General features: G+C 35.0%; 1 protein-coding gene across 2 annotated transcripts in view; it reads left to right on the top strand.

Moving 5' to 3' along the window:
- Positions 1–23,246, top strand: part of Cop1 (COP1 E3 ubiquitin ligase) — a 115,206-nt gene that overhangs the window by 16,957 nt on the left and 75,003 nt on the right. The window contains exons 4-7 of one of the 2 annotated variants that reach the window (XM_045159386.1): positions 2,769–2,845; positions 3,771–3,890; positions 11,871–11,939; positions 23,021–23,080. In XM_045159386.1, coding sequence (XP_045015321.1) covers positions 2,769–2,845; positions 3,771–3,890; positions 11,871–11,939; positions 23,021–23,080 — 326 coding nt within the window. The remainder of the gene's footprint in view (positions 1–2,768; positions 2,846–3,770; positions 3,891–11,870; positions 11,940–23,020; positions 23,081–23,246) is intronic. The other variant, XM_045159390.1, reaches the window with a different exon arrangement.

Here is a 23,246-nt window from a genome sequence, read left to right on the forward strand (position 1 = left end):
TGGTAAGCTGCCCATGCTGAGTGAAATAGCCTTTTTCTCATAGTTATGTATGCAACCCTTATTAAATGCATTCTTACACACATCCCTCATACATACACACGATGACATAGAACAGGGACTAGTTTGGATAGAAAATGATCATCCACAGTGGGACAGGGAAACCAGAGAGGGTGTAAATATAACTTAAATATGCTATTTATTTACTAAAAAATAATTTTTTTGAGGTAGTTTTTTTAAAGCTCAGGCTGTCCTCAAACTCTTGATCCTTGCATCTCAGCTTCCTGAGTGGTAGGATTATAAACATGTGCCGCAAATACCTGACACTTTTTTTTATAATAATACACAATTTAAATTGATATATGATGCTGTAATACTGTACGAAAATATAGAGTTACTTTACTTCCTACATAACTGTTTACCTATTTTTAACCTTTAAAAATTTGACCTTACAGTTTTGGCAACATTCAAATGCATGTGAGCCTTATTAAAACACAATAACATACAATATTGTAATTACTTAAGCCACAGTTCAAATGGTAACTTCTATAACAAAAATATTATACTCTTGCTTACCTTTCTTTTTTCATTACCACTTTATTCATTTACATTCTGTTTTTTTAATATAATATCATAATTTCAGGTACTTTGGAATTTTTCTCTGATCAGTCTATATTTTAGCCTTTGTTCTTAGACCCTGTTAACCATTTACAAAATCATTGACCCTGTACATCAGCTCTGTCTATTTCAAGTTAAGTTTAGTTTTGTTTATTTTTGTTTTTCATGAACAAATACTAACTATTTGATTTTTCTCCCCCATTCTTCATAGTACTTGCTGAGTCTCTGCATATTTGGTACAATATGTAATCTTTTTTTTTATTTTTTTTTTGTTCATTTTTTATTTATTTGAGAGTGACAGACATAGAGAGAAAGACAGATAGAGGGAGAGAGAGAGAATGGGTGCTCCAGGGCTTCCAGTACTGCAAACGAACTCCAGACGCGTGCGCCCCCTTGTGCATCTGGCTAACGTGGGACCTGGGGAACCGAGCCTTGAACCGGGGTCCTTAGGCTTCACAGGCAAGCGCTTAACCGCTAAGCCATCTCTCCAGCCCCAATATGTAATCTTTGTGAAACCTGCTGGTTAGCATTTTGATTGATCCCTGTCCTGTGTAGTTTGTAAATATTTATCAATGATGATAATACTGAATTATTGCATCATATGTGTCTGTCTTGCTTGTTTGAGTTATTTGAGATCTTGGATTTCATCTTATTTTTATAGTATTAATTCCTCATATAGGCTTGGCATCTGTCTAGATATCTTTTTCCAAAGTGTTTGTAATTGTATTATGGTACAGTAGAACACAGTAGACGTTTGGTCTTGGCTAGCAATTCTGTCTTGTGTATGTCACCTGAGTTAGTTCTTTATACTCTGTGTCCTAAAATTCCTTTTTCTATGTGAGAGGTTAATTTATCAGGGATTTTTTTTTGTTATTATTGTGTATTAGCTATAAAAACAAACAAGCAAAAACCCCAAACAAATAAAAATACAAGTGATATAAACATTATGTAAAACGTATTTATTTACCCAAAAAGAATTTCCACAGCTGGATATGGTAGCATATACCTTTAATCCCAGCGCTGGGGAGTCAGAGGTAGGAGGATTGTTGTGAATTCAAGGCCATTTTGTTACTACATAGTGAATTCCAGGTCAGCCTGAGACACTACCTCAAAAAAAAAAAAAAAAAAAAATCCAGAGCTGATTAATTGTGGTTGAGTGATAGTGCTATGTTCTTTGCATCTTTCTGTTGAATCACTTCCCTGTGCTTTGACTGTATAGCTACCCTTTTAAGACTTCAGTAGGTTTTTCAGTAGATTCAGATACTGAATACAGGGAAAGAATTTGTTTTTCTTCTACCATCTTTCTGAAAGATTGCATAGCTCTGATTGGGATTGCAGAGTCAGGCTTGGGAGTATCCCTAGAATTTCAGTACCTGGGAGTTGAAGACATTAATCAGAATTTGAAGCAATAAAACAGTGTCCCCCACTTGGCCACACCTCAGTTACTGGCAAGTATCTGAATGAGTACTTTGGCTTATGATAGTCAAGAGTCCTTCACTGGTTGCAGCAGTTTGCTTCTCATTGCTGGAACAAAACACCTTAATAGAAGCAGCCATTGGAGGAAAGGGTTTGTTTCAGGCTTATAGGTTCAAAAGGAAGTTTCATCACGACATGAAAGAGCAGGAAGTAGTCACATATCTGGGTGGAATTCATATCAGTTCAGGAATTGGAGTTGTAGGCCCACCCCCAATAACACACCTCCTCCATCAAGGCTCCACCCCAGAAATTGCCACAAACTAGGAATTGAGTGTAAGGTTTAATCATAAACACATGAGGCTACAGGGGAACATTTTACATTCAAACTACCACAGTGCTGGTTGGGATCTGACTTCTCTGAATGTTATATGACAGTCTTAACACTTGGAATAATGTTAACATGAAGCTTGGTATGGTTTTGCATAGGTAATTGACAGTGTCTGCCAAGAGATTTGTATCAAAACAAAAATCTTCATTTCTTAGCTCATAGTATGCCCTCATTGTTTATGTGAAACATGAAGTTGTAGGTTTAGAAAAATGTTTCTAATTTGAGATGAAATAGAAGACTAACACTTTCCTTTAACTTTTTAATTTTTGGACTATATATACTTAAAGTCTGAACAGACAATTAGAAGATACATCAAACAAAAACTAATTTTGTGTACTTTTGCTTTCAGTGAATGAACTCATTCTCAAACAGAAGCAAAGATTTGAGGAAAAGAGGTTCAAATTGGACCACTCAGTGAGTAGCACCGTATGTTTCAACTCTTATTACTATTTTGTGTATGTGTGTTGGTGGTGCTGGGTTGAATCCATGGTTTCATGCATGCTAACATTCTGCCAGCAGAGCTATATACTCAGTCCTTCTAATTGCTATTTCTAATAAATTCACTTTGATGTTTTATTTAATGTTGGTTAGATAGTCAAGTGAAGTATATAAGTTTGGTTTTTTGAGGTAGGTTCTCAGGGTCTCACTCTAGCTTTGGCTGACCTGGAATTCACTATGTAGTCTCAGGGTGGCCTCAAACACACAGTGATCCTCCTATCTCTGTCTCCCAGGTGCTGGGATTAAAAGGCGTGTGCCACCACACCCAACTATAATTGTTTTTTTCTTAAAAGAACTTTACTAAAGATTGTTTCACTATTCAAATAAATTGCTTCCTTAATGGCATTGTCTACATTAATTAGCTTACTAGAATGACCATTGTTTGAAAAAGTGGCAGTATTATCTTGAGACAGAATTAACTTTTAGTTAATACAGGACAAGCTGAAACGGTGGGCAGATATTATAAATAAACTGTTGAAAAATTCTTACTATAAAAAATTAGCCTGAAATTATTAAATTAATTAAATTAATTAGCTTAAATTAATGCGATACTAAATGCAAATTGGAAAAACTGGTTAGACAGACAATTAAAATTCAACTGTGTGTTTTGAGGAGTAATTGTACTTTCTGAGATTCTGATTTAGCATTTTTCTTTAATATGCTATTCATATCTATTGTGTAAATTCATTTATATGATTTCAAGCAGCAGGAAGGCATTAATTTAGGGAGAAGTAGATTGGTACATGACTGTATTTTTATTGCTTGTATAACAAAACTCATTAGGAAGTACCTCTTAAGCATTTGTTAAAAGCTTAAAACAATCTTGCTACAGAGTTACTTCTTTTCAATTTAGAATGGCCACAGGTGGCAAATATTTCAAGATCTGCTGGGAACTGATCAAGATAACCTTGACTTGGCCAATGTCAACCTTATGTTGGAGTTACTAGTACAAAAGAAGAAACAACTGGAAGCAGTAAGTGACAGTTTTGAATAATGACCTGTTAATGCAATGAAGAGTATCTCCAAAGGTTTAGAAAAAGTAGGACAGTGTTGTTACCAATCAGTCTTTTATTTGTTTAAAACTTCCTAAAAGTCACTCTTAACAGATTCCTCATTTTTAAGTTAAAACTTAATTCCCTATAACTTATTTCCAACAGCCAGTTTGTGTTAGCTAAACCTGAGTGTTGAGGATGAGCAAGTAAAGTTTCATCTTAATAAGAAACAATTATATTACTTTTCTCCTTGTGACTCTCTTCCATATCACATTTTAAATTTGGAGACAAAAATAGAATGTTTTCATCTATTTTAGGTAAGAATTCTTTTAACAGTTATCTTCATAAAAGCACCAGTCTGGGGCACAGTTTAGAGCACTTAGAGATGTGATTATGGAAGACTGAGTTTATTTCATGTAAATAAATGTTAAAAATGTGAAATTATACATACTAGTCTCCAGTGTAATAAATTATAAGCAATACACAGCATTAACAAATATATATCCTGACCTAGCTTAAGCATAAATTGGATAATCACTGAGGCAGAATAGTTCACATGTACAAAAGGATAAACAGGACAGATGAACTCTGAGAAGACTAGAATTGTGTTTCTATAGATAGTAAATGGATTAGACATTTTGCTGTTCTTGGCAATACTACTTTTATGCCTCCTGTGCCTGTTTGGTGTGATAGCTCTGCTTTTCTTTACTGATAGATTTTTTTGGTTGTATGGTGTATAATGTGATTACCTGTATTGTATTTATGTCTTTTTGAGAAAAGCACATGTTTCATTTCTAATTTTTTAAAAAAGATTCTGTGTATAGGTTCTGATTAGCCTCACTTGCACATGGATACTATTGGATATGATGAGAATATTAGGAGAAAGGAGTGTGAGGTTAAGCCAACCTGAAAAAAGTAGTATCTTCCCAAGTATGTCTTTGTAGAATAGAATTAGAGAAAAATTTCTCCAATAATTTAAATCATTGTTTTAGCATCTATAGGTCAGATAGTATGTAGAGGGCTGAGGACAAGGATGAAGTGTGTGTATGTGTGTGTGTGTGTGTGTGTGTGTGTATGCATATATATATATATATTTATTTATGTGTGTATATATTCTATATACATATATATGTATATATATGTACACACACACATACACACTGTTTTCACATGATAAAAATTTTTAAAAGACTTCCTAACTTGAGGTTAACAGTTGCCTTGGTACTTTTTTAAACTAGAAAGATGACAAGGGGTATTAGAAGCAAAGAAAATGGGAAAAGAGATAGTGACAGGAGTATTTTGTAACTTCTAAAGTAGATGAACAAAAGGTAATAGATTTTTGGATCTGAAAATACTGTACAGTGAGAGCAGTGGGGTAAAGCTAAGTACTAACCCTATTTAGATTTGTCACAGGAACTTTGGAATTGGTAGCATCAGATGTACCATGTAGGAAAGGCTTGAAAGAAAATTGATTAAGAAGCTTTTTTTTTTTTTTTTTTTTTTCTGAGTTGGTTCTTTCTTTTCTACCTCAGGAAGAAATTAATATTTGGTCCCTTTCTTCTGTAGCATCAACAGGCTTACCTAAAGGTTGAAGGCTGGTCCCAATCTGAACATAGATACTTCTATATAGAATATAAGAACTTTTGGGATGTGTGCTTTTGCTTGCATATGTATGGGGAGGGGATGGTGGAGCAGAGGAAAATCTTGAGTATCATTTCTCAGGTGTTATGCACCTTTTTTGTGGTAGGGTCTTTGGCATGGCGCTCCGTAAATAGACTAGACTGGCTGGCCTCCAAGAATCTGTCTGTCTTTTCTCTGTGCTGAAATTATACATATGCATCAACAGGCTAGCATTTTTGAATTTCACATGGGTTCTGAGAATTGAACTTAGGTTCTTATGCTCTTATGGCAAGCAGTTTACCAACTGAGCTATTTTCTCAGTTCCAAGACCTGTCCTTGTTGGTTTGATTTTTCTTAATGTGGTTTTGGGGCTTGAACCTAGGGCCTCACGATTGTCAGGCAAGTACTTCAATGTTGACTGTATTCCCTGCTCTGAACTTGAAAACTGTTAACTCACTTTTTGCATGTCAAAAATAGTGTTTGCTTTTGTTTTGTTATGTTGTCTTAGAATTAAAGAAACACAGCTTAATTTTTGATCATAGATACTTTCTGCTATTTTCTAAGTAGGGAGCCAATTCAGAAGCGATATTCTTATTACAGTATTTATAGATTTTTTTTACACATATAAGGCTATTTTGCCTTTTATTACTATTTAACTTCAAGAAAATTTCTAGTATATAGAGAACTAAAGAAAGGAATGAGAGACAATACTCTATAGTTTTAATCAGTGATGACAGTTTACATCTTAGATCTGAGTTGAAACTTAAATATAAGTTACACTTAAAGCTCATCTTACTATTTCTTATTACAGTAATTACTTGACTATCTTAATTATTACAGTAGTTACAGGGTAACTACTGGCAAAAATCCTTCTCATGTGTTTATATGCTTTCCTTACACATATGCACACATGTACTAAGCTATGTCAAATACTTTGAGTGTAATTGCTAGCAATAGAATATGCACATATTTTAATTATATTAAATATTAGATACTGACGTATTTTTATTAGATTGCCAGTTGCCTCTCATGTGTTTGTATCTTTTAGATGCTTAGTATTTTTTTTCTCAATTTTTATTAACATTTTCCATGATTATAAAAAATATCCCATGGTAATACCCCTCCATACTTTTCCCTTTGTAATTCCATTCCATCATATCCCCTCCCCATCTCAATCAGTCTCACTTTTATTTTGATGGCATGATCTTTTCCTCCTTTAATGATGGTCTTGTGTAGGTAGTGTCAGGAATTGTGAGGTCATGGATATCCAGGCCGTTTAGTGTCTGGAGGAGCATGTTGTAAGGAGTCCTACCCTTCTGTTGGCTCTTACATTCTTTCCGCCACCTCTTCCGCATTAGACCCTGAGCCTCGGAAGGTGTGATTGAGATGGTACTCAGTACTCCAGTCAGTTCTTTCCAGCACTATGATACCTTCTGAGTCATCCCAAGATAACTGCCATCTGAAAAGAGAAGATTCTCTACCCAAAGTGAGAGTAGCGTTAATATAAGGGTATGAATATTAAGAGAAGTGCTTACTGGGCAGTTTGATAAGCATAGTATATACATTTATCCAGACATCAGCAGATGTTACACCTCTAGGGCTCATATGACTACCCCTGTTTTAAATTTTCAGTATCAGGGATGTATTCCCTCCCATGGAGCAGGCCTCCAGTCCAATTGGAGGGCAGTTGGTTTCCACCATGACGGATGTGCCACTATTATACCCATTGGCTCATTTGGCCTGGCTGGCCAATTATAAGGCTTACAGTGTCCACTGTTAAGTATCTTCACTGGTGGTATCTCTTTCTCCCATCTAACTACATGTAGAATGGCTTCTTCCAGCTTTCTGTCAGCTGGTCTACATGGAGGAGATTATCAGCTCAGTTCCAGCAGGATTTCTCAGTGGCCTTGCAATCCAAGTATGTGGAGTCTTCAGCAATAGGGTCTTACCATCTATTCCTGGTGGGAAACCAAGGGCCTCGGCAATGGCCTATAATGTTTTGGTTGCATCAGGGACCTCCCTGACCAACAACTCACTTGGAGGTATCCCATCCCTGGCACTGAAAATATTCTAGCAACGATCTATGGCTCTGAGTGTTCCATTGTCTGAAACCAAAGGACTCCATATGATTTATTTGCATCCTCTTAGATTTTGATTAGCCCTCCCTCCACCTTTCCTTTATTCAGTCTCTTCCCCTGACCTCACTTTGAGCCTTTTCACCCCATTAATCTATTCTTCTACTTACATATATACAATACCACCCTATTAAGTACCCCCTTCCCTTCCTTTCTCTTCCCTTTATATCTCCTTAGTATTTTTTTAAAAAACAATGGCTATATATAGGGCATGCTTGGTTTTATTTATTTTGGTAATTTTTCTATGATTATTAGTGAAAATAAACATTTCTCTGATTTCTTGGCAGCTTGGCTAAGATCAAATGTAAAAATTTATTTGCCTGGCAATATTAGTTTTGTGTTAGAATTATGTCCTCATGTTCTATTTTGTATGTATTCATGACCCATGAGTCTTTAAAAAGTATATTTCCATTACCTTTCTCTGATCATTTTACTATACTTAAACATTGTATTAATCTCACAGCAAAATGTGTTTAATTGCAGTTCCAATAAATTAAATCTGCAAATTTTTTACCAGTCTCATGTTTTCCCATTTATATTATTTTGCACATATATCATTCCTGTGTGTAGATAAGTTTCCATCTGTTACTGTTTTTCTTAAAAAAGGTCTTTTGGTGATAAATTAATCTCTTACATGACAAAGTCATTGTTTCGCCTTTGTGTTTGAAAGGTTCTTTCATATGAGACAGAATTCTAAGTGGACTTTTAAAGTTATGTTGCCTAATTGTCTTCTGGCTTATACATTGTTTTAGATGAGAAGTCTGCTATTCTTAACGTTTAGCACTCTCAATAGAATGTTTTCCAAGTTTATAGTCTTTTTGTGGTTTCAAGCATTTTGGTTATAATGTACCTCCCTTTTAGAGTCTCCTTCTGTGTCTCTTTGATACTGAAATTCTTATAGCTTTTGTATAAGTAGGCTTGCAGATTCCAATAGATACAAAAATTGTTTTATTGTTTGTTCAGATATGTTCTCTTTTCAACAACGGAAACTCCGGTTTCTCATTTACTAGGCTAGCTGGTGTTTCACAGTGTACTTCATTTTGGATATATTCTATTGTTCTATTCAAGGTCACAACTCTTTTTTTCCTCGCATTTCTCCTTAACATGCATACTTCTATCTATAGAATTTTTGTATGTGTATAGTATGCACACATACCTATGCATTTTCATATGTCTGAGTGCACATGTGTGCATGTAAAAGCCAGAGGTTGACATTGTGTGTCTTTTCTCTTTTGATCTTCTCATTGTTTATTGAGGTAGAGTTCTCACTTGAGTCAGAGTCAACTATTCAGCTAGTCTATTGCTAGCTAGCTTGTCCTAGGGATCCCCTGTCTCCATCTTGGAAGTTCTGGGATTACTGGTGGGCTGCTATGCCCACCTGGTAGTGCACAGTCAGTCCTGTGGGGCTGGGCTGGGGTGGTTTGGTGTACTGGTCAAAATAAACCACATTTGAGCAGCTTTCACAGCTAGATTGAAATGTAGTCAAGTGTCTGGGGCTGGTAAGAAGGCAGTGCTTAGAAATATGAGAGTTTTGGTTCTATTAATATGACAATATTGAGACTGGATTTTTTTCCAGGGCCCTATCCAGTGGTTGCTGAACTAGGAGGAAAGATGAGTGGTGAATACCATACTTAGCTATTTGAGTTGTTGCTATAAAGTCTCTGTGGATGCTGGGATATTGCTTCAGCTTTGATCTGAATGAGTTCTTCATGATGAAAAGGCAATTCTGGGACATATATCTTGCTGTTTGTTTTGATAAATCCCCTCATGAAAAAGTCTAGGAGAATTGAAGTTAATGTTAGCCACCAGAGAGATGAAGTAGAAGTGGGTATTAGAGAGGCTAGTTGAGTAAACGTGTTGATACAGGTATCCCAAGAAGTCATAGATTATTTCAAAAGGGTAGCAAAGGGGCCAAAAATGTTCCCTCCTTACCAGTGTGTGAGAACTTGATGGTTTGAGAACCCTCCCACCATTCCACTGGGATTTGTATTAGGGAGCTGTATTAATCCTTATGGAAGAATGGCAATCTTTTTGTGAGAAGTTTGATTCTTAGGCTGAGTGAGTATGTTAAGTAAAAGGTATTCAGAGCTGTTAGAGATGTCCTCATTATTGGAATGGGTAATCTTGTGGAAGCTTTCAAAGACATAGTCATAGTTTAGAGTTACCTAGGTGAGACCAAACAGCCCATTTTCTGAGTATGTCCTGTTAGCTAGATTTTCCTAAGGGAAGTGGTCACCTCTTGCATTGGGTAGACACTTTGGGTTGATACTTCCATGGTATCCTTGAGAGCAGGCACTGTCTATTCTTAACACTTCTATAAGGAGCCAGACTGAGCCTTTGGCCCTCTTTCAGTGAAGTTCACCATGAAAAGCCTCTGATCTGAATGGTGCATTGTAGTATGCTAATCCTCTGTTTTTTGGTTGTTTTTTTTTCCCCCCTTTGTTGTGTTTTGGGTTCCTTTTAGGATTACAACCTCTTTTCAGAGTTAAGCTGATAGGGCCACCTCAAGGACAATTTATTTTCAGTCAGCCATGAATAATATATAGTATACCACCTTAAGGAAAATCTAAAGCATTAAAATAATTCACTTGACTGAGTACTTGTGGGTTTTTGTTTGTTTTGTTGTTGTTCAAACTTCGCTAAACATTGTTTCTTTTGCTTTAATTGATAGTGTACTTTTCAAGATAGACAAACCAAGAAGTCTTTATTCCAATGTCTACCTAATTGCAGGATCTTCATTTTTTTTCTTGTGGATTTGGATTTAGATCTGGTTCTTTTACTTTCATTTGCATAACTTTTTTACATTTTTTTGGAATGTGTGTGGTGTGCATGTTTGTGTGCATGAGTATATGTTGTGCTGTTTGTGGAAGCCAAAGGAGACAGCCTTAACTGTTGTTCCTCAGGTGTAATGTTCACTTCTTTTTGAGACATGATTTCCCATTGTCTTGAAGCTCAGCAATCAAATTAGATGGCTAGTCAGTGAGCTCCAGATAGCTGCCAATCTCCACTTCCCTAGCTCTGGAATTACAGGTGTAATCTACTATTTTACATAGGTACCCTGGTTTAAACTCAGTGCTTGGAAGGCAAGCACCTTACTGACTGAGAGAGCTATACTTCCCAGCCCTTTCTTTATTGTAAGTTTGATTGTTTTGCTTTTTATAGAAGCCTGTAATTTTGGTGTTCTTTTTCCATTTAACACCTTAAAGATATTTTCATTATCTTTTGGTTGTCTTTATTTTTACTTCAATTTTGCTATTCTAAAGAAAGTACACTGTGTTCATTCAGTGCTTTTAAGGTTTTCTTTTGACAGTGGGTTTTGGCAGTGAGTCTGTAATACTTCTAGGTTTCTTTTTCTTTATAGGTGTTCTTTTTCCATTTAACACCTTAAAGATATTTTCATTATCTTTTGGTTGTCTTTATTTTTACTTCAATTTTGCTATTCTAAAGAAAGTACACTGTGTTCATTCAGTGCTTTTAAGGTTTTCTTTTGACAGTGGGTTTTGGCAGTGAGTCTGTAATACTTCTAGGTTTCTTTTTCTTTATAGTTATCTTGCTTGGATAGCATGGAATAGAAATAATTTCTGAACACTGTGAACCATTCAGCATTGTATATTCTATTTTCTCTAGTTTTCTAGTTTTAAGTTGTTAAAATGTTTGATAGCTTATTAATTGCTGATTTTGGGGGGTAGGGAAGGGATGTGCATGAACGTGTCATCACCAAGTAGTCTTTTCCTCTTTGTAATTGTTTATTGCTTATATATCCATGGAAAGGGAGGGTCCTTGTGAATCTTCCTATTCTTCCAGGTGCAAAAGTTACTAGGTCCTCTCTTGTGAGAACTGTCATAGTCATCTCAGCACAAAGAAAAAGCAATAATAACTGAAATATTAAATATGATTTATGCAGTGTTTGAATTTTTCCTATTAGTGTTTATCCTTGCTAGTGAAGTTCCTATGGGAAAGTAATTTTCACATCTAGAAACTGTTTTTCACTCTGGTTTTTTTCTTGATGTTTTAAGGGGAAAGAAGCCATTCCCCATATTTTTGTGGAATATATTATAAGTTTTGAAATGCCAAGTATAAAATGGTAAACCTGGTTAAATGTAAGTAGGCTAACTTAAGTGGATTCATAATGGTTAACTGTCCTTTTAGCAAAAACATTGAACTTCCTTAATGTTTCTTGAAGAATAATTATAATTTCTATTGTAGGAATCACATGCAGCCCAGTTACAGATCCTGATGGAATTCCTCAAGGTTGCCAGGAGAAATAAAAGAGAGGTATATTACCTTGTATATTGTCATTATATTCTATTTTCTATTGTTCATCATTTGTACTTTGTACAGGCATTTTGGCTAAAAAATATTTAAATAATTTTAAAGCATTTGCTATTTCATGAGGTTGGTTTTTTTTTCTAACTATTTATTTGTTTATTTTAAGGTAAGGTCTAGCTGTTACTCCTCCCCCCTTCTCTCTCTCTCTCTCTGTCTCTCTCTCTCTCTGTCTAATTCTTACTGTGTAGAAAGATCGCACTGTTTTTTGTTATATTGATCAGAAAATAAATCTATATTTTGCCCCAGAACAATTGAGTATTTCTGTTTTGTCAGGCTATTCATTGTTCAAATTATATTGTTCAAAACTATCATAATGTTTAGAATTTGTGGGGGTCGTTAGAATTGTTTCACAATATTAACTTCCTTGTGTTCTAATATGTCCTTTCTGATGGCTGGTGGTTTTCAGTAATAATGTCTAGGACACTGCTTTGAATCCTTTAGCTGTGTGTACTATTTCTTTTATTTATTTATTTGAGAGATTGAGAATCTGTGCACCAGGGCCTCCAGCCACTGCAAATGAACTCCAGGTGCACCCCATTTTGCATCTGGCTTACGTGGGTCCTGGGGAATCAAACCAAGGTCCTTTGGCTTTACAGGCAAATGCTTTAACCACTGAGCCTTCTCTCCAGCCCTGTGTGTAGTACTCCTATACTTTTGTTATTAAACTTTACAGTGAATTGTGCTGGAGAGTTTTTAGCTTGATTTTAATATCCTTGTGATGGATTTTTCCTGTGGAGCATATTTCTGTAGACAGTTTAGGAAGAATTACACTAGTTACAGGTACTTCTAGATATGGGAGCCTGCAGTGAGCAATGACAATACTGTCATTAATAATTGTTTTTAAATGTATCCATAATCATGAATATTTTAGTTTTTATTATAAAAGTGACTTAGCATCTAGGCTAACTTTCCAAAATTTACCCAAGATTGATTAAATTTCATAATTTTCTCCAATATGAAAATCTGATACTGTAGTTACTTATCAAAATACGCTGAAGTCTGGAAATATAGTTGATTAATAGCTCATGATTAAGTGCTCATGAATTGAAGTAGGTGGTTATGTTTTCTCTTAATGTATATTATAAGGTATATTTGCATGTTTAATATTCAAGACTTGTAATCCCAGCATTCTGGATGTATAAACAGAAAATGTGTGAATCCAAGACTAGCCTGAGCTGCATAGTAAGTTCAAGGCCAGTTTGGGATATATAAGTGTTTTCTATCTCAAAAATATGTAAATAAAGAAACTTGTTGCAGATTCTATTATTCTTAGTGTAGTTTATTCTTGAACTTATTCAATTAAAGTATATATTGAACTAGTAATAACTACTTTGGAATTTTTTTTTTTTTTTTATTTGAGGTAGGTCTCCCTCTAGCCAAGGCTGACCTGGAATTCACTCTGTAGTCTCGGGTACCTCGAACTCATGGCAACCTTCCTACCTTTCCTCCCAAGTGCTGAGATTAAAGGCATGCATCACCACTCCCAGTTTGAATTTTTTTTTAAGAACAACATTGTAGCTTTTAGTAGAGTTATTGTTTAAAAATTTGATAGAACTTGAGTGAGATTGCTTTTAGGAGTTAGCATAATTATTGCTAGCTATTGTTTTAGGGCTATTAGATTTCTGTATTTGATTTTTCCAGGGTGTGTGTGTGTGTGTGTGTGTGTGTGTGTGTGTACACGTGTGTATGCACATGTGGAAGCCAGCAGTAAATTTTGGGTGTCATTCATTAGGTGCAGTCTTTTACCCTCCCCCCTTTCTTTTGAAGACAGTCTGTCTCACTGGCTTGGAACTCACCTGCTTTGGCTAGACTTGCTTGCCAGTCAGTCCCAAGGATCCACCTATCTCTGTTTCCCCTGCACTGGGATTATAAAATAGTACTCTCACATGCCCCCCCACCCCTTTTTTGAGGCAGACATGGTAGGCCTATGAGTTCTGGGAATCAAACTCAGTTCATACTGTTTGCAACGCAAGCACGTTGCCAGTTGAACTATCTCCCTGGCCCCTAATTTTCATTTTTGATTTATTATTTCCTATTGGCTTTCCAGGCGATAAAGAAAACAAGTTACAAGGCGGAGTAGGCATTTGCATTTTTCTTTAGCAAATTACCTTATAAGAGTTGGGACCTTTGGGCTGGAAAGATGGCCTAATGGGTAAGGCACTTGCCTGGGAAGCCCAAGGACCTGGGTTTAGTTTCCTGGTGCCCATGTAAGCCAGATGCACAATGTAGCACACACATCTGGAGTTTATTTGCAATGGCTAGATTCCCTAGTGTGCCTATTCTCTCTCTCCCTTTCTCCCCCCTCCCCTCTTTCTCTGTTTCTCTAAATAGATAGATGGACGGATGGATGGATAGATGGAAATTTTTTTTAAGTTGGTATCTCAGGGAGAGAGGTGCTGAGGAGATAGCTCAGTGGTTAAAGATGCTTGCTTGAAAAGCCTATCAACCTGGGTTCAATTCCCTAGTGCTCACAGAAAGCCAAATGTACAGGAAGGTGGGCGCATGTGTCTGGAGTTCATTTACAGTAGCAACAGTACCTGGTATGCCCATGTGTGTTCTCTTTGTCTCAAATAAATAAGTGAAAATATTAAACAAGTTGGTATCTCAAAGCATTACAACTAGATTCTTTTGCTCCACATTGCTTATCAAGTTTCTAGGGTTTGTTGGCCATGGCAACAATGTATCAAGGTTCTACTGCCATAGGAAACCCTCCAGTTTTATCGGATAGCTCACACATGGCTATTGGTTTCTTTTAGAGGGAGCATGTGGGAAAGCAGGAATGATTATTAAAGACAGGTGTCACTTTTTGTAACTTGATCTTTAAAGTTATGTTCTAAAACCTTCATCATTTTCCCTGATAGAAAGAAATTTTCTAAACTTAAGAAAGAATTCTGTGATGGTATGAATATTAAGAGAGAATAGTCTTTGGAGACTTTGTTAGAACCAGCATTTAATAAGTGAATGTGTTTAGATAAACATGTTACTCTTCGTTCATAGTTTAGATTGAAGGAAAGGGCTTTGAGTCTCAGGTATAAGTCATCATTATCCATTGTAATTTGTACCATATTTGATTTGTAAGTTTTCCTTACATTTCACTTGCTGTAATCTTAAAATACACTTTCTGGCATTTTTGGTACTGCTTTATTGCATAGTTTAGTTTGGATTAGGATTGGTTTCCTTTAGGTTTTATATGAAATGAGTTTTAAACCATTTTTTAATGAAGACAACAAATAACTATCCATCAAGTCAATAGTATAATGTATTTTAACTGTACATGTACATGTACAGTTGCTGTTTTTTAAGCAGCAGAAATTTGCTGGGATTCCTGAAGCCATTTGCATTCCCTTTCAGATTATACATTTCAGCCTGCATACTAGATAACTAATGCCCTGATATTTATGGTAGTAACTTTCTTGCCTTTCGTGGGTGTTTTGCCGCTTAAGTAGTCAGAAGTCTTTTTGTTTTTGAGCTTTTTATAAATGTACCTGTGCAATATGTAATGTATTCCTGTCTGCTTTGGCTCAATGTTAAGATTCATTCTTGTGGATGCACATGACTGTAATTGGTTGATTACTGTTATTTAGGGTTTCACTAAATGAATAGGTCCACTTTTTGTAAATAGTTTTGGTAGACATTGAGGTTTGTTTTAGTTGAGGCCATTGCTAAACAATGCTAGTACTGAACAATAAGGTTCATGATTGTATATTAGGATAGTTATCAGTAAGGAATGTATTTGGAAGTGGAGCCAGTAAGTCACAGGTTATGCATATCTTACAGTTAAAGAGAGAATGATAAAACATTGACCTCTTCACAAATTTTTTTCTGTCCATTTGGGCTGCTCTTGTTTCTGTTATCTTACAGTGTTATTCAGTGAACAGAAGATTCTTACATTAATAGAGTCAGACTTTTCTTTTTATTTAGTGCTTTGTGATAGTAAAGAAATGACTATGATCATGGAAATCTATCTTTATTATCTTTCACATTTGGATCTGTGCTCTTTTATACATAATGTAACATATAGCAGTATTTTGTATAAATCTCTGTTTACACATTCTTTATTAAATGCACTTTATTTTCTCCATTGTCCTGAAGTTTTTTCACCTGCCATGCACCATGTGTCTATATTTGCATGCATGTCTCTTAACTGTTTTTCTGTTCCATGGTTCTACTCATCTTTAGGAAGTACCACGTCCTATATTAGGGTTTTAAATGACTGTTCTTCAGGAGACTCTTCTATTTATGGCTCTTTAAGTTCTCATTCAGCTAGTACCTTTCCATGGTAAACCTCCTGAAATTTTTATTGGGATTACTTTGATTTAGAGATAAATTTGGAAGAATATATCTTTATAACATATCTTCATTTCTACAAACATGATATTTGTGCATATATTAGGTCTCGCAAAGTTAGCTTTAACATTTTTGGTACTTTTTAGGATATTGATCTTATATATCTTTATTTTAAATTTAATAATTTTATACTATTGTAAATTGTCCATCTTAAGTTTCTTATTGTTGCAGATGTGTAGAAATTTAGTTGACTTTTTACATATTTTTTTTTCCTTTTTTGCTTTCCAGCAACCTTGTTAAACTTTCATTAATTCTCATTTGTAGATTCTTTCGTGTTTCCTATGTACACATCTTAATCTGCAAATAATAATAGTTCAGTGTCTTTCTTTATGATCCTTATATATCTTTTATTTATTTTCTTGTCTTACTCTGCTGGCTAGGACATCCGGTACAATGATGCATAGAAGTGGTGATAGCTGGGCATCCTAGTCTTGATGCTGATCTCAAAGTGAAAGCATTCGACGTGTCACCATTAGGTATGATGTTTTCTGTAGGGTGGTTTTTTGGTTTTTTGGTGTTTTTAAATTTTTTTTTCATTTATTCAGTAAAATAAATTTCTGTTGCCAGTTTTCTAGGTAGATTTTTTTTTTAAGTTATTGGTGGGGTTGAGTATACTCCAAAATTTTTGTGAACCTGACATAATAGAAGTTTTCTTTTTCATTCTATTATTGGGGCTATATTACATAGGTTAAAGTTTGAAAGTCAGTCAGTTTTGCACCTATAGTGACCAGCCATCTTTATATATCCAGGGTTGTCTTTTCCAGATTTTGTTTTTCTTTTTTCATTCTGGGAGACCCTACCAGGATAGTTTGTTCTTCTACATCTTTTTATATAAACCAATTTTGGTCATTTTATATATTATCTTGTTTAGCATTCTGATCAGGATTTTTACATATGTGTTTGTGCGTGAGATGGTGAAGCTTTTTCCATAGTCTGATTTTGTTTAGCTTTGCTATAATGTACATTTTTGGTGGGGGGAGGGTAAGAATTTATATAGTCCATGATCTTAAGGTTTTTAGGGATACAGTTCATTCCTGGTGCAGATAATAGTGTTGTTCTTTTCCCTTGATACTTCTTGCTGGGGATGTTTCCATCTATAAATTTCATCTTTAAGAATTAACTTTGGGTTAGTTCATTCTCAATATTTTTTTTTTGCTTTTTGCATTAATTTATACTCTAATTATTTCTGTCCTCCCTGATTTATTTTTGTTTCTTATTTGTTGTTTTAGATGTGCATGTTGATAAGCAAACTTTTTATGCCATATTGACTTTTATGGTCACAGTTTGTTTTCACTTTTTTCTTTCAACTCTATTTAGTATTTTTGATGCTGTACTTTATATGTTACTGTTTAGTCTAAATAGTTTCTGGCCCTTTTAAGTTTATAGATTATTTTGAATTAAACTTTTACTTAAATAAAAAATTTTTCATTTTATCCTTTTTTTGTAATATTTTGCTAATTTTGTTGTACTATAAGCAAAGAATGCTATGAGAGAGGATCTTGCTATATAGTCCAGGCTAGCCTGAAACTTTAGTTCTTCCTCCCTCAGTCTTTACAGTGTTAGGATTAAGGATTGTACTTTGTATTGTTATACATGAATTGCACACAAAATAGTGGATTTCATTATGATATCTTCATACATCTTGTTCACACCAATTGCCTTCTGCTTGAGATACCCCCCTTCCCAGTTTTACTAATTACATGTTTGTGTATATATGTGTTTTAGAGAGAGAGAAAGAGGACTATCCCAGGAATTCATACATACTATGAATCTAGGATAAGTACTGGATAAGTACTTTACCACTGAGCTTTATGCCTAGCCCTCTTTACTTTATTATTTTGAGATAGGTCTAACTAACTTTTCCAGGTTGGCCTTGAATTCACTCAGTGGCCTAAAGAGGTCTTTAACTTGGAATCTTTTTCAGCCTCACAAGTAGCAGGACTTACAAAACTGTGGCAACCCTACCTTTTTCCCCATTATATTTAGATGGTGCATTATATCTAGAGAGAGGACATGTAATATTTGTCTTTCTGAGTTCATTTTTTTCCACCAAAAATGATAGCCTTCAGTTCTACTAATTGCCTCCCCCCCACATATAGACCATATTTTCTTCATTCATTCACTTGCTGCTGAGTATTTAAGCTGGATTATGTAGTAATGCTATTTATAATTTTAGGAGGAACCTCCATACTAATTTCTATAGTGGGTACACCAATTTACATTCCTATCGACAGTATATAAGATTTCATTTTCCTCTTGTATTCTTGCCAGTATTTGTTGTTGATAACCGTTTATTGAAGGAATGGAACTATAATTTCGATTTGTATTTCCTTGATAACTAGGAACTTTTGTACATTGCTTGCATATATTTATTGAATATTTGTGTTTCTTTGGGAACTGTTTCAACTCATTTTTCCAATTTAGATTATTTACTTTTAATATTTTAATTTCTTGAGTTATTTATTGTGGTTATTAATCACATATTAGATGAATAACTGGCAGAAGTTTCTCCCGTCTATGGACTGTGTCTCTTCATTTTGCTGTTTTGTTTTTTTTTTCCTTTTAATGTGCTGAAGCTTTTGAGTTTAGTACAGTTACATTTGTTAGGCCTTTCTCTTTCTTCCTGAGCAGTATATTGGAGTACTATTCAGAAAGTCCTTGTCTGTGTCTGTTGTTTGCCTTCAATGTTTCAGTGTTTGAAGTCTTATATTAAGCTGTGTGATCCACTTTGAATTGATTTTTGTCCACGCTGAGAGGTAGGGATCTAGTTGGAATCTTTTTTACATGTGTGTGTCTATTTTCTGGGCACCATTTGCTAAAGAAATTGACTATTTCTTCTCCAGTGTATGTTTTTCCATCTCGTTTGAAAGTTAGGTGGGTATAGATAGCTATATGGGTTTATTCTAAGTCCACAATTCTATGTGTCTGTTTTTGTGCCAGTAACATAATGTTTGTTTTCTGTGATTTTTTTTTTTTTGTATATTTTAAAATCATGTATTATGTTATTTCTAGCATTGTTCCTTAGGTTAGGATTGCCTTGGCTGTTAGAGTCTCTTTATCTTATTACTTATGATTATTTCCCCCTATTTCTGTAAAGAATGTCATTGGCATTTCGGTGGGGTGGTATTGAGTCTGTAGATTGCTTTCATTAATATAGCCACTTTCACAATATTGTTTCTGCTGAACCATGAACATGAAAGGTTATCTTTCCATCTTCTAGTGTCTTCACTTTCTTTGTTTGCTGTTTTATTCTAAAGGTTTTTCACCTTCTTGTTTAGGTTTGTTCCTAGAAAATTTGCTCTGCCACGTGGTTGGTATTTGGTTGAGATTTGAAGTATTGGTACTTTGAAAAACAGAAAGGTGCTAAATGTGTGATAAGAATGCTCTGTATCTCTACTAAATCTTTGTGTTCATTATATTTGAGGTCTTTGCAGTCTGTTAAACAATAGTGTGTCTGAGTTCTTTGTATTTAGACTATCTAGTATAAATGTTATTTAAACCTATTATCGGGGGCTAGACAGATGGCTCAGCAGTTACAGTGCTTGCTTGCAAAGCCTAAGGAGCTGAGTTTGGTTTCCATGTAATGCCAAATGTCATATGTGTCTGGAGTTCCTTTGCAGTGGCTAGAGGCTCTGGCATGTCCATTCTCTCCCTCTCCCTTTCTTTTTGCCTCTTTCTCTCTCTTTAAATAAATAAAATATAAAACCTGTTGCTTTATGGATTTATGCTTTAAAATTGTATTTGTGACCAGGCATGGTGGCAGATGCCTTTAATCCCAGCACTTGGGAGGCAGAGGTAGGAGGATCACAGTGAGTTCTCAGCCACCCTGAGGCTACATAGTGAATTCCAGATTAGCCTTGGCTAGAGCAAATTTTGTGTGTGTGTGTGTGTGTGTGTGTGTGTGTGTGTGTGTGTGTGTACACATGCTTTTGATGCTACATAAAATGTTCCCATGTGGGTGGCTGGGAAATTGAACCCCAAGCTGGCAGGTTTTACACACAAGTACTTTTAGCTGCATGGCTATCTCCCCAACCCCAGTTTTATGCTTTTCTCTCCTTGGGTTCCTGACATATTTCCCTTTGATTGATGTGTATTCTATACTTATATTTGATATTCTGAGACAAAGTCTCATGTAGCTCAGGCTGGCCTACAACTTGCTATGTTACCATGGATTACTTTGAATTTCAGATTCTCCTGCTTCTACCTCCCATGTTCTGGTATTACAAAGTGTGTGCTACCACACTTAACCATCTATAATGTTTTTGAGTACACCTCTGTAGTTTTTTAGTGTTGCACTATATATTGCATCATAATTTGTAGCTTAGTAGAGACTGCTAGTGTTGACATGCATTTACATTTGTAATTAAATAGGCTATCATATTCTTTACCCTTCTGCCTGTTTGTTTGGTTGGTTTTGGTTGCTATTTTCTTCTCAATTAAAAAAAAATATCCTGGGCTGGAGAGATGGCTTATCGGTTAAGCGCTTGCCTGTGAAGCCTAAGAACCCCGGTTCGAGGCTCGATTCCCCAGGTCCCACGTTAGCCAGATGCACAAGGGGGCGCACGTGTCTGGAGTTCGTTTGCAGTGGCTGGAAGCCCTGGCGCGCCCATTCTCTCCCTCTCCCTCTATCTGTCTTTTTCTCTGTGTCTGTTGCTCTCAAATAAATAAATAAATAAATGAGAAAAAAAATATCCTGCAAGAGGGTTGAGGGAAGTCTCATGATGTCAGCATTAGGGATTTTTACATCATGAGTTTTTTGTCTAAGCAGTCATATTGAAGATCCCTCAGAATAAAGGGTGTGCTTGAATAGAAATTTTCAGACTAGTACTCTCCATAGTAATTAAATGAGTCAGAACCACTAGATTGTAAATATCTGTGAAGTGAAAGGCTGCAGAGATGGTGAGGAGTAACTAGAATGTGTATTAATGGATTAACATGAATTGAGAGCCATTTAGCTCCTTTGGAGCTAGACTAGAGTACTTTTAGGGTGGGATATTAACACTTGGAAGTGGAACTGGAGGATGTGTTGTTTCTATGTAGTCCTGTGATTCTGGGACATTCTTTTGAGCAGCCTTTATCTGAAGACCAAGTCAGACAGTGTCATCAAAGAGCAGTATTTTATTTAAGGTCGAAGCATTGTGTTGCATATTTTAAGGTGGAGGGAAGTTTATTAGTAAATGCAATATTGAGTTAACCTCTGCTTTCCCTTGTAATAATAATGACTTTTACCTTGCTTTTGTGACTGCCACTTGCCTTTCTTTTCCTTCTCATCAGTATACGTCCTCTTTTGCCTGTCTCAATTCCATTGGCTTTCCCCACTGTCTAGTCCTTGGTTTATGTTTTTTGATTATGTAGATTGATTTGGGGCAATTATATTTTTTGCCATTGTCTCCATTTGCTATTTTCTTTCCTTAGAATCTTAGCATATGTTGTTTACTTTCTATTATTTTCTCTTACCCATTGTAAAATTCTATTTGTCCTTAAGGTTCAGTCTCTCATTTAAATTCTCTTCTAATTTTACTTTATGTTCATCCTCCTAACCCCATTTTGCTATTTATTATTGGTAACAATTGGTAAATATTTGAATTCCTATATCAGTTAGGTTACTAACTGTCATCATTTTGCCACGGTGATAGAGTATTAAAAATCTCCAAAACCTTGTTAGTCATTAACGTAATAAAGAAGTAACTTTTGTGAGGTAGTCCTGCATAGTGGTTGATGGTGTGGCTTCTAGAGCAAGAAGGCTGCCTTGATTTGAATTTCAGTTCTTTTTTCTTACTAGCTGAATGATTTTGGACAAATCACTGACCCTTTCTGTGCCCCATTTTCCTAATGTATAGTACTGAAGATTACCTGCTCCACATTTGGCAATCTATATTAATTATGTAATTTTTTAATTTAAAAATTGGTTTAGTATTATCTAGCTTATAGTAAAGTATACAGTAATATATGCTGGTGATATTATAGTTTCTGAAAAGCAGTTTTGTGTTATATACTGAAAATATATTGATTAAGTAACTGTTATTTTTAATAATATCTTAGTAATATTTGACATAATCTAATAAAGATGGTAGAACCCAAGACACCTAGAATTATTTGGAGTTTGAAAACAACTGCGTAAATAATTAAATATATTACTGAATGCTACTCTATAATTGAAATGCTTACATTTTAATAACATGAAAAGTAGATTGATGCACTAGACAACATGTAAAAATAAAATACTTCAAATATCTTTTTGCAACTTCCTTGAATGTAAGTATTAGCAATTTATAGTTAATTTGAGGGTAGTGGTTTTTAGCTACCTTAAGGCTATTAAAATGGAGTTACAAGTAACAACTAACTTTTCAAAAAAATTATTGAGAAACTAAGAAAGCTCTTTGGATAACATGTGTTTTGTCACTATTGTCAATGTTAATCTTTCATATATTTATTATAAAGTGAATCTTTGTTGTGTTAAGTGAACATAAATAGCATAGTGTTTTTCCTAAAGTTAAGTCTCAACATTTGCATGTTAACAATTTAACTTAACCACTGTATTTTTTTTTAATCCCCTTTAGTTCCTGTTAGTAGCCAGTTTATTAGAAATCATTTGCCAAATGCAAAGTTAATTTAAGAATATGGTGATCCCAGTACACTTTGTTTGAGGCTTTCCCCCCCTGTTTTTCTTTCATCTACAGCAATTGGAACAGATCCAGAAGGAATTAAATGTTTTAGAAGAGGATATTAAAAGAGTGGAAGTAAGAAATCAATGATTTTTCACATTAAGTAAATAGTTAACGTATGTGTAATATTAAATATGGAAGTGAATTTTAAAAAAGAGGAAAGTATTGTGGGAATTTGTAGTAATATATTATGGGAATTTGTAGTAATAATAGTTTATTAATAGGAGAAATTCATGGCTGG

Source organism: Jaculus jaculus, chromosome 1 (genome assembly GCF_020740685.1).
Source record: "Jaculus jaculus isolate mJacJac1 chromosome 1, mJacJac1.mat.Y.cur, whole genome shotgun sequence".
Taxonomy (NCBI): domain Eukaryota; kingdom Metazoa; phylum Chordata; class Mammalia; order Rodentia; family Dipodidae; genus Jaculus; species Jaculus jaculus.